Source organism: Ranitomeya variabilis, chromosome 4 (assembly GCF_051348905.1).
Source record: "Ranitomeya variabilis isolate aRanVar5 chromosome 4, aRanVar5.hap1, whole genome shotgun sequence".
Taxonomy (NCBI): domain Eukaryota; kingdom Metazoa; phylum Chordata; class Amphibia; order Anura; family Dendrobatidae; genus Ranitomeya; species Ranitomeya variabilis.
The window spans coordinates 745,127,308-745,139,997 of record NC_135235.1 but is presented as its reverse complement, the minus strand read 5'-3'; the positions used below and the strand labels follow the sequence as shown (position 1 = coordinate 745,139,997).

The following is a 12,690-nucleotide window of genomic DNA, read 5'->3' as shown; positions in this document are numbered from 1 at the left end:
TACTGTGTATGTCTTTTCCTCTGAACTCACCGTTAATATATCTGGGGGCCACTATCATCTTTGGGGAATTTCACTAGAGGTAAGCCAGGTCTGTTCCTTCCTCTTCCAGGCGTAGTTAGTTCTCCGGCTGGCGCGTGGCATTTAGGCAGCCGTAGGAATGCTCCCTGGCTACTGTTAGTTGTGTGGTAGATTTAGGTCACGATCAGCTTGAGTTTTCCATCACCCGAGAGCTAGTCTGTAATTTTTGTGTTTCTGATGTTCCCATGCCATTGGGGAATCATGACACTTGGCCTACCCTGCCTGTTTAGGGGCCTGTTGGAGCGTGGGAGGCTCAATGGGCTTTAATAGACTACATCAGGCAGAGACTTGCCGCCTAGCGAGAAAACTTGGTGACCCCCACTAGGGCAAGAGCTTTGAGTGAGAACTCACGTGGTGACTCCCAAGACTGGGCGCACCACTTTTGTGAAAAGGACACTAACGTTAACTAGTGAAAGACTTTCTTGTTTATTCTAAAACTTTTGTATTCCCTCTACTGTAAAACTGCATAGCTACTAACACTAATTGTTTAAAAGTTACTGATGTATATAAATAGCATTATATCAACCCCTGGCTGTTTCCGCCTTGTGATCTCTGCTCATTGCATCCAGACACCTGCATTACAATGTAATTTGATATCATCAGAATCTCTCACCTCTCCAGTAAGCTGGAAGAGGATCTCTAGGGTGAGCTGTAATATCCTCTCCGCCATCTTGTCTCTGTCCATATCCATCCTTGAAGGGTCAAAGCAGATTTTGTAGTAGATGTCAACGTAAAAGATAAAATTTCTCAGGAACCTGAATAGAAAGAAGGTAAGATTATGTACAATCATACAAAATACTATGACCTCCCCCCCAACAAATTACTGGCTTCGTGTTGCTAGTTGAGAGCAATAACCTAAAATGTGGAGTTCAGACTAACACCATTACAGGCGCCTCTTCATGGTCTTCCCTCTCCCTCCATGCAGCGACACCGGCATATTGACCGCCCCAGCCATGAAGTGGTCCCTGGCGTGTTGCCCGTTTCCTGGCCTGTGTGTGCACCGTACCTCCCAGTGCATGCTCCCGTGTTCTTAAGGGGGCAGCGTTCGCACGTAGTAAAATGCCTCCAGCCAATAGCTGGGAGGCATTTAGTTTAACCCTTTCATGACCGGAGCTTTTTTCAGTTTTGCATTTTTGTTTTTCGCTCCCCTTCTTCGTAGAGCCATAACATTTTTTATTTTTCCGTCACATGGCCAAGTGAGGGCTTATTTTTTGCGGGAAGAGTTGTACTTTTGAACGACACCATTGGTTTTACCATGTCTTGTACTAGAAAACGGGAAAACAATTCCAAGTTCGGTGAAATTGCAAAAAAAATTGCAATGCAAAAAAAAGTGCAATCCCACACTTTTTTTTTTGGTTTGTTTTTTGGTAGGTTCACTAAATGCTAAAACTGACCTTCCATTATGATTCTCCAGCTCGTTACGAGTTCATAGACACCAAACATGTCTAGGTTCTTTTTTATCTAAGGCCGGCGTCACACTTGGCGTAAGACAATACGCCACGTATTATACGTCCGTACTACGGCCGTAATACGGAGAAATGTTCCCAAAATATTGATCCGTAGTCAGGGTGTTTCAGCGTATTTTGCGCATGGCATCCTCCGTATGTAATCCGTATGGCATCCGTACTGCGAGATTTTCGCACAGGCTTGCAAAACCGACATCTAATGGATTTATGTGCTCAAATGTTAGGGAAAACATATATACAGTATATATATGTATATATATATATATATATATATATATATATGTCATTGAGACACATATATATATATTCTGTATTTAGATTTCATTCAGCGCGATATCTGTGAAAAGCCGGTGATTCAATTGCCGGCTTCTCATTTCTCCTGCACAAACCCGACAGGATATGAGACATGGTTTACATACAGTAAACCATCTCATATCCCCTTTTTTTTTGCATATTCCACACTACTAATGTTAGTAGTGTGTATGTGCAAAATTTCAGCGCTGTAGCTGCTGAAATAAAGGGTTAAATGGCGGAAAAAATTGGCGTGGGCTCCCGCGCAATTTTCTCCACCAGAGCGGTAAAGCCAGTGACTGAGGGCAGATATTAATAGCCAGGAGAGGGTCCATGGTTATTGGCCCCCCCCGTGGCTAAAAACATCTGCCCCCAGCCACCCCAGAAAAGGCACATCTGGAAGATGCGCCTATTCTGGCACTTGGCCACTCTCTTCCCACTCCCTGTAGCGGTGGGATATGGGGTAATGAAGGGTTAATGCCACCTTGCTATTGTAAGGTGACATTAAGCCAGATTAATAATGGAGAGGCGTCAATTATGACACCTATCCATTATTAATCCAATTGTTTGAACGGGTTAAAAAACACACACACACACACACACACATGATTTAAAAGTATTTTAATGAAATAAACACAGCGGTTGTTGTAATAATTTATTGTTCTCTCAATCCATTTCCAGGCCCTCGCTTGGTAAAATAATAAACGCACAAGATACATACCTTCTGCTGAAACGTCACGTCCCACGAAGTAATCCATCTGAAGGGGTTAATTAATATTACAGGCACGAGCTGCGATAAACCACTCGCTCGTGCCTGTAATCCCCCGGGTGCTGAAAGGAAAGCTGGATCTGTACTTACATTCAGTCGCGGTGATGCGCCCCTGCTGGATGTTCTCATGAACTGCAGCCTGGGAACTTTTTCCCACGCTCCAGGTCATATGAGGACATCCACCAGGGGGCGCATCACCGCGACTGAAGGAAATGTAGGTCAATGACCTACATTTCATTCATTCGCCGGGGGATTACAGACACGAGCGAGTGGTTTATCGCAGCTCGTGCCTGTAATATTAGTTAACGCCTTCAGATGGATTACATCGTGGGACGTGATAGGACATCAGAAGGTATGTATCTTGTGCGTTTATTATTTTGCCAAGCGAGGGCCTGGAAATGGATTGAGAGAACAATAAATTATTACAACAACCGCTGTGTTTATTTCATTAAAATACTTTTAAATCATGTGTGTGTGTGTTTTTTTAACCCTTTCAAACACGGGAGTGGGAAGAGAGAGGCCAAGTGCCAGAATAGGCGCATCTTCCAGATGTGCCTTTTCTGGGGTGGCTGGGGGCAGATGTTTTTAGCCAAACATTAGTAGTGTGGAATATGCAAAAAAAAAGGGGATATGAGATGGTTTACTGTATGTAAACCATGTCTCATATCCTGTCGGGTTTGTGCAGGAGAAATGAAAAGCCGGCAATTGAATTACCGACTTTTCACTAACACCGCTGCGTATTTCTCGCAAGTCACTCTGCTGGTCAGTGTGGAATCAGTATTTTTCTCACCCCCATAGACTTTCATTAGCGATTTTTTTGCGCAATACGCTGACAAACGCAGCATGCTGCGATTTTGTACGGCCGTAGAAAGCCGTATAATACTGAACCGTAATATACGGCTAATAGGAGCAGCCCCATTGAGAATAATTGTGCCGTATGTTATGCGAGTTTTACGGACGTAGTTTCTGCGCTCTTACGTCCGTAAAACTCGCCAGTGTGACGCCGTTCTAAGCGGTGAAAACAAATTACAAACTTTGCTAAAAAAAACACAAAAAACATTGCAACATTTTCTGACACCTGTAGTATCTCCATTTTTCGTGATCTGGGGTTGTGTTAGGGCTTATTTTTTGCATGCCGAGGTGACGTTTTTAATGATACCATTTTGGTGCAGATACGTTCTTTTGATCGCCCATTATTGCATTTTAATGCAATGTCATGGCGACCAAAAAAATTTAATTCTGGCGTTTTGATGTTTTTTCCCGCTAAGCCGTTTAGCGATCAGGTTAATCCTTTTTTTAATATCGATAGATCGGGCGATTATAAACGCGGCAATACCAAATATGTGTATGTTTGATTTTTGTTGTTGTTTTATTTGGGGCAATAGGGGGGTGATTTGAACTTTTATATTGTTTTTATTTTTTTTTATATTTTTAAAACTATTTTTCTTTAACTTTTGGCATGCTTCAATAGTCTCCATGGGAGGATAGAAGCTGACATAACTCTAAGGGGTATGTGCACATGTAGAATTGTCCACTGAGGATTTTTCCGCAGTGGATTTGAAAAATCCGCAGGGCAAAAACACTGCGTTTTTCCTGCGGATTTACTGCGGTTTTACACCTGCGGTTTTCTATAATGGAGAAGGTGTAAAACCGCTGCGGATTCCGCACAAAGAATTGACATGCTGCGGGATGTAAACCGCTGTGTTTCCGCGTGGTTTTTTCCGCAGCATGGGCACAGCGTTTTCGGTTTCCCATAGGTTTACATTGTACTGTAAACTCATGGGAAACTGCTGCGGATCAGCAGCAAAATCCGCATTGTGTGCACATAGCCTATCGGCTGTGCTACATAGAGGCGATGCTCAGATCGCCTCTATGTAGCAGAATTACAGACTTGCTATGAGCGTAGACCATCGGGTGGCGCTCATAGCAATCTGGTACCAAAAACCATAGAGGTGTCAAGGAGACCTCTGGTTGTCATGCCGACACACCGGTGACCCGTGATCACGTGACGCAGGTCACCGGTGTGCGTATTTCCAGCCAGATGGCCGGAAGGGCATGATAAATGCTGATGTCAGAGTTTGACAGCGGCTTTTAACTAGTTAATAGCCGCGGGTCATCAACGGAGCCCACATCAAAGCGGGGGATAGTGACATTGGCGTACGTCCGATGTCAGAAAGGGGTGGGTTAAAAGTACACCTGCAAGATGGATCCCAACCAATAGCTGGGAGCTATGTCGGACTGGGTGCCTAGGGCCCATCAGTATCATTGACTTTGGGGGGCCCACATTGCACATTCATGCAAATACTACACTTCCCTGGTTCACAAATCTACCTATGCTTCTATATAAAAGTAAACTGGGTAGTTTGGTTAATGAGTGATGATTTTGTTTTTTTCTGTACAGAGTAAATCAAGTGAATTATGCCAAGCACTGACCATAATGGGGTTAGGGGGCACATATCTAGACAAGGGCCCACCAGGGGATTCCCCTGTTCCCCTATGAGCCAGTCCAAGCCTGGCAGGGAGGCATCTTGTTTAAAAGGAACCCTCCCCTATAGAGTGGTGTCAAGCACTACAGGGAATCATTAGTGAGTGAAGTAGCCTCCTAGTGAAGTTGTGAGGTCTCCTGGTACTGATGTGACCAGTGTGCTGACCCTGTAGTACCTGGTCATTGTGCGACCAGTCCTGAATCTAAAGTCCCTGATCCTGGTGCGGCCAGTTCCTGGACCTTGTCACCTGATCCGTGTGCGGCCAGTCCCTGAATCAACATCTAAGACTTGTGTGTCTGAACGTGTGAATATTATTATTATTTATTTATATAGCACCATTAATTCCATGGTGCTGTACATGAGAAAGGGGTTACATACAGGATTATAGATATCATTTACAGTAAACAGGTTTACAGTGACACACTGGTACAGAGGGAAGAGTACCCAGTCCTTGCGGACTTACATTCTATGGGATAGTGGGGAAGAGACAGAAGGTAGGGGTGAGGCGGCGGCGGCTCTGGCGGTGGTGAGGCGGCGGCTCGGTTATTGTAGGCTGTAGGCTTTCCTGAAGAGATGGGTTTTTAGGTTCCGTCTGAAGGATCCGATGGTGGTGGATAATCTGACGTGTTGACGCATGGAATTCCAGAGGATGGGGGATATTCGGGAGAAATCTTGGAGGCGATTGTGTGAGGAACGAATAAGTGTGGAGGAGAGTAGGAGGTCTTGGGATGAACGAAGATTACGTGAGGGAAGATAGTGGGAGATTAGTTCAGAGATATAGGGAGGGGACAGGTTGTGGATGGCTTTGTAGATCAGTGTTATTAGTTTGAACTGGATTCGTTGGGGGATTGGGAGACAGTGAAGGGATTTGCAGAGGGGAGAAACAGGGGAGTAGCAAGGAGAGAGGTGGATTAGGCAGGCAGCAGAGTTGAGGACAGACTGGAGTGGTGCAAGAGAGTTAGCGGGGAGGCCACAGAGGAGGATGTTGCAGTAATCGAGGCGGGAGATGATGAGAGCATGCACAAGAGTTTTGGTAGATTGTGGGCTGAGGAAGGAACGGATTCTGGCAATATTTTTGAGTTGGAGGCGACAGGAGGTGGCAAGAGCTTGGACGTGAGGTTTGAAGGACAGGGCAGAGTCAAGAGTTACCCCGAGGCAGCGAATTTCAGGAGCGGGAGAGAGCGTGATGCCATTTACCATAATAGATAGATTGGGTAGGGAGGATACGTGAGGTGGGGGAAAGATGAATTCGGTTTTGTCTACATTGAGTTTTAGGAAGCGAGAGGTGAAGAAGGAGGATATGGCTGACAGACACTTCGGGATTCTGGACAGCAGGGAGGTGACATTTGGGCCAGAGATGTAGATCTGAGTGTTATCTGCATACAGGTGGTACTGGAAGCCATGCGACTTTATGAGTTTTCCTAGGCCAAGGGTATAGATGGAAATAAGTAGGGGTCCTAGGACAGAGCCTTGAGGGACTCCAACAGAGAGAGAGAGAGAGGGCAGAAAGAGGAGGTAGTGTGGGAGTGGGAAACGCTAAATGTGCGGTTGGATAGGTATGAGGCAATCCAGGACAGGGCGAGGTCTTTGATGCCAAGGGGAGAAAGAATCTGTAGCAGTAGGCAGTGATCGACTGTGTCGAAAGCAGAGGACAGGTCAAGAAGGAGGAGGATGGAGAACTGTCTGTTAGCTTTGGCTGTGACTAGGTCTGAGTAATATCTGAGTACCCCGTATATCTGGACTGCTACAAACAGTCTCCGAATTAGTGTCAGTAACAGTTCTGTAGAGGATCCAGAATTTAGTAGTCTGAAAGGAGCCCTAGTCCTATCCATGTCTGCGTACCTGACCCCTGGGGTCAGCAACTGCAGTACCGTGGACTGCCTAGGAGTGGTACCTGGGGATACCTGTAATCAAGCCTGACTCCACCATCAGGAGCTCCAGTGAACACCTTGTAGCCCACTGCACCCCTCCAAGGTAAGCCCGGCACAGTGGGCACACAAATCATGTGCGCCACCTTAATGCATAATACAGACATCAAGTATCGTTCTCGTTTCAGTTGGGATCACAAAAAAGGTTAAAATTGAATATAGAGTAAGAAGATATTGAATAATACAATTCAATGCACTGCCTATTGGTTTCCAATGGAAATCCAAAGAGAAAGAGGGACAAACTATGTATAGCCGCCACAGCAAAATTCTTGACTTGCCCTTAACTGCACCCATAGCCAGACCCATTTACCATTTTTTCCTATCCTGGGCGGAGGAGATGTCAGAAGGAGGCATGACGGCAGTCAGGGACATTCAGCAGACTGCTGGGAAGACAGGACATAGACCCAAATCTGGAACTGTTCTGCTGTATTCGGTATGGTTGGGACCTATGGATTTATTTTGTATTCATTCCTTGATGGTTGTAGCAGCAAGAACTTTTTCATTTTTACACATAAGGTTCATTATATGAGGTCTTGCTTTATTAGTGAGACGAGCTGTAGTTTTTTTTTTTTTTTAAAGGCCATTGTGCCAAACACATAACCTGCAAAGTTTAGGTTTTCACGCACTGAAATATGTGGAAATGTTTCAGTGTTTTTACCACATACTGTAAATTGACATGTTAGAGTTGAAAAATTTGGCTTGGGCACAAAATGGATAAAAAAAACTGCAATAAATCATTATTCTAATTGTTCTTTATTATTTTATGGGGAAAAAAATCTCTGACTTTAATTTCAGCTCTAGAATGCAGGTACATAGGAATACACTGGTATATAGGAATGTATCTCTATGCACCAGCACAGGAAGTTGTGTGTTTGATCACCAGGGCCCAGACGGGAAGAAAGGTGAAGAATGAGGTAATTACAGCACAGAGATGCCGGCGGCCTTCCCCCAGAGTCAGAGAAGGAACTAGTGAGCACTAAACACAGTGAGCTGGAGAGGAGGCGACTTACAGGGACAGAGTGAGAGTCGGGACGCTGCCCTGAACACCCGGGAGAGTTACCCCAAATTGGGACTGTCCTGCTAGATGGCTGGAAGCAATGAATAATGGGGACTCTCCAGCACCGACCTCCACCCGCAGAGCCGCACTCCACATAGAGAATAATGGAGACTCCAGCACCGACCTCCACCGCAGAACCGCACTCCACATAGAGAATAATGGAGCCTCCAGCACCGACCTCCACCGCAGAACCGCACTCCACATAGAGAATAATGGAGCCTCCAGCACCGACCTCCACCCACAGAGCCGCACTCCACATAGAGAATAATGGAGCCTCCAGCACCGACCTCCACCCACAGAGCCGCACTCCACATAGAGAATAATGGAGCCTCCAGCACCGACCTCCACCCGCAGAGCCGCACTCCACATAGAGAATAATGGAGCCTCCAGCACTGACCTCCACCCAGAGCCGCACTCCACATAGAGAATAATGCAGCCTCCAGTACTTACCTGCACCCGCAGAGCTGCACACCAAATATAGAGCTGTTCTGTGCGTACAGGACCTGTGATGAGGTCACAAGAGGGGAGGAGTCAGGGGGTCACATGATGGGAGGAAAAGTGGTTGGAATTAGAGAAGATATATTGCTCTTACACAATCTAATATACAGGTCCTTCTCAAAAAATTAGCATATAGTGTTAAATTTCATTATTTACCATAATGTAATGATTACAATTAAACTTTCATATATTATAGATTCATTATCCACCAACTGAAATTTGTCAGGTCTTTTATTGTTTTAATACTGATGATTTTGGCCTACAACTCCTGATAACCAAAAAAACCTGTCTCAATAAATTAGCATATTTCAACCGTCCAATCAAATAAAAGTGTTTTTTAATAACAAACAAAAAAACCATCAAATAATAATGTTCAGTTATGCACTCAATACTTGGTCGGGAATCCTTTGGCAGAAATGACTGCTTCAATGCGGCGTGGCATGGAGGCAATCAGCCTGTGACACTGCTGAGAGGTTATGGAGGCCCAGGATGCTTCAATAGCGGCCTTAAGCTCATCCAGAGTGTTGGGTCTTGCGTCTCTCAACTTTTTCTTCACAATATCCCACAGATTCTCTATGGGGTTCAGGTCAGGAGAGTTGGCAGGCCAATTGAGCACAGTAATACCATGGTCAGTAAACCATTTACCAGTGGTTTTGGCACTGTGAGCAGGTGCCAGGAAGCATGAAGTGCTCCAAAATCTCCTGATAGCTAGCTGCATTGACCCTGTCCTTGATGAAACACAGTGGACCAACACCAGCAGCTGACATGGCACCCCACACCATCACTGACTGGGTACTTGACACTGGACTTCAGGCATTTTGGCATTTCCTTCTCCCCAGTTTTCCTCCAGACTCTGGCACCTTGATTTCCGAATGACATGCAAAATTTGCTTTCATCAGAAAAAAGTACTTGGGACCACTTAGCAACAGTCCAGTGCTGCTTCTCTGTAGCCCAGGTCAGGTGCTTCTGCCGCTGTTTATGGTTCAAAAGTGGCTTTACCTGGGGAATGCGGCACCTGTAGCCCATTTCCTGCACACGCCTGTGCACGGTGGCTCTGGATGTTTCCACACCAGACTCAGTCCACTGCTTCCTCAGGTTCCCCAAGGTCTGGAATCGGTCCTTCTCCACAATCTTCCTCAGGGTCCGGTCACCTCTTCTCGTTGTACAGCGTTTTCTGCCACATTGTTTCCTTCCAACAGACTTACCATTGAGGTGCCTTGATACAGCACTCTGGGAACAGCCTATTTGTTGAGAAATTTCTTTCTGGGTCTTACCCTCTTGCTTGAGGGTGTCAATGATGGCCTTCTTGACATCTGTCAGGTCGCTAGTCTTACCCATGATGGGGGTTTTGAGTAATGAACCAGGCAGGGAGTTTTTAAAAGCCTCAGGTATCTTTTGCATGTGTTTAGAGTTAATTAGTTGATTCAGAAGATTAGGGTAATAGGTCGTTTAGAGAACCTTTTCTTGATATGCTAATTTATTGAGACAGGTTTTTTGGGTTATCAGGAGTTGTATGCCAAAATCATCAGTATTAAAACAATAAAAGACCTGACAAATTTCAGTTGGTGGATAATGAATCTATAATATATGAAAGTTTAATTGTAATCATTACATTATGGTAAATAATGAAATTTAACACTATATGCTAATTTTTTGAGAAGGACCTGTATAAAGGTGTGTGGTGTGCGTGCGTGCGTGCATCTGGGATTGGCATCTGCACCGTCACAGCTACAGCCACAGAATTTTGCACAGTCACACGTCTGGACCCCGAGAGTGTCATAGGCTCTGTTGTGAGGAAAATTTTTAACCCTATGCATTCCAATTCACCAAACAATTTTGCCCCTATCTACATAATGGGGAAAAAGTGAAAGGAAAAGTGTTGGAGGCGAATTGACAGCTGCCAGATGTGAACAAGCGATGATGCCAAAGAGTATATACTGTTCAGTTGCTAAGGTGGGGCCTTGAAATGGGATACTCACCACACACGGGGATATGAACACACACAAAATGCACCACACTCTACCTCGTGCTTGAACACATATCACCCTCAGCACACATTTCACCACACATACACCAACCTCGCCACATAAAAGTCGAAACACAAAAGTCGCCACGCGCAAAACTCGCCACGCGCAAAACTCGCCACATGCAAAACTCACCTCATGGAAAACTTGCCACACACAAAACTTGCACACGCGAAAAAATTGCCACATGCACAAAAGTTGCAACACATGCAAAAGTTGCCTCACACAAAACTTGCACATACTCAAAGCGCACCACCCATAAAACTCGCCACGCGCAAAACTCGCCATTTGCAAAACTTGCTGCACACAACTTGCTACACTAACCTGCCACACGCAACTCAACACACATAACTTGACACATTAAAACTCGCCCTAAAACACACACAAGTCTGGTATTATCCTTTAAAAATAAAAATCTGATTAATAAGCAGACAAACTACAAGAGCAACAACTGTACCATATAGGAAATACGGCAGCTGTCAGTCACATGACCTATTATGTGTATGTGTGAGCTAATATATACTGCCAGGTGGGAGGGCTTCCTGTTGGCTGGGGATTTATCAGGCTGCCAATTTAGCTTACAAATACTGAGGTAAAAATACTGAGCAAATAACGTGTGAACGAGGTCTAATACAGAAGGAGATGACATACAGATACAGTCATATGAAAAAGTTTGGGCACCCCTATTAAATCTTAAGCTTAATGTTTTATAAAAATTGTTTTTTTGGCAACAGCTATTTCAGTTTCATATATCTAATAACTGTTGGACACAGTAATGTTTCTGCCTTGAAATGAGGTTTATTGTACTAACAAAAAATGTGCAATCTGCATTCAAACAAAATGTGACATCGGTCAACTATACAACGCACTGTGTTTTTTTGCCGCCATGCATAACACCTTTTTGTATTACCAAACAACTCAATCTTGGTTTCATGAGTCCAAAGGACCTTCTTCCAAAAAGAAATTGGCTTCTCCAAATGTGCTTTTGCATACCTCAGCCGACTCGGTTTGTGGTGTGCTTGCAGAAACGGCTTCTTTCGCATCACTCTCCCATACAGCTTCTCCTTGTGCAAAGTGCGTTGTATAGTTGACCGATGCACAGTGACACCATCTGCAGCAAGTTGATGCTGCAGCTCTCTGGAGATGGTCTGAGGATTGTCCTTGACTGATCTCACCATTCTTCTTCTCTGCCTTTCTGATGTTTTTCTTGGCCTGCCGCTTCTGGCCTTAACAAGAACTGTACCTGTGTTCTTCCATTTCCTTACTATGTTCCTCACAGTGGAAATTGACAGGTTAAATCTCTGAGACAGCTATTTGTATCCTTCCCCTGAACAACTATGTTGAATAATCTTTTTTTCAGATCATTTGACAGTTGTTTTGAGGAGCCCATGATGCCACTCTTCAGAGGAGATTCAAACAGGAGAAGAACTAGCAAGTGGCCACTTTAAGTAGCTTTTCTCATGATTGCATACACCTGGCTATGAAGTTCAAAGCTCAATGAGGTTACAAAACCAAAAAAAGTGCCTTAGTAAGTCAGTAAAAAGTAGGTAGGAGTATTTAAAACAAGAAAATGATAAGGGTGCCCATACTTATGCACCTGTCAAATTTTGTTTGAATGCAGATTGCACATTTTCTGTTAGTACAATAAACCTCATTTCAAGGCAGAAACATTACTGTGTCCAACAGTTATTAGATATATGAAACTGAAATAGCTGTTGCAAAAAAAAAACAATTTTTATAAAACATTAAGCTTAAGATTAATAGGGGTGCCCAAACTTTTTCATATGACTGTATATACTATATACAGGGGAGATGACACACAGATATATACTATATACAGGAGAGATGACACACAGGTATATACTATATACAGGAGGAGATGACACACAGGTATATACTATATACAGGGGAGATGACACACATATATACTATATACAGGGGAGATGACACACAGGTATATACTATATACAGGAGGAGATGACAAACAGGTACATACTATATACAGGGGAGATGACACAGATATATACTATATACAGGAGGAGATGACACACAGGTATATACTATATACAGGAGGAGATGACATACAGGTACAT

The 12,690-nt window shown here is 44.2% G+C and overlaps 1 protein-coding gene across 2 annotated transcripts in view; it reads right to left on the bottom strand.

The window, feature by feature from the left end:
- The window catches only part of LOC143768049 (uncharacterized), a 43,413-nt gene extending 34,805 nt beyond the window's left edge, over positions 1–8,608 (bottom strand). The window contains exons 1-2 of one of the 2 annotated variants that reach the window (XM_077256711.1): positions 8,526–8,608; positions 692–833 (exon numbers count right to left, since the gene is read on the bottom strand). In XM_077256711.1, the coding sequence (XP_077112826.1) occupies positions 692–769 (78 nt within the window). In that variant the 5' untranslated portion in view covers positions 770–833; positions 8,526–8,608. Of the gene's footprint in view, positions 1–691; positions 834–8,028; positions 8,201–8,525 lie in introns of those variants that run through there. The other variant, XM_077256710.1, reaches the window with a different exon arrangement.
- Between the last annotated feature and the right edge of the window lie 4,082 nt (positions 8,609–12,690).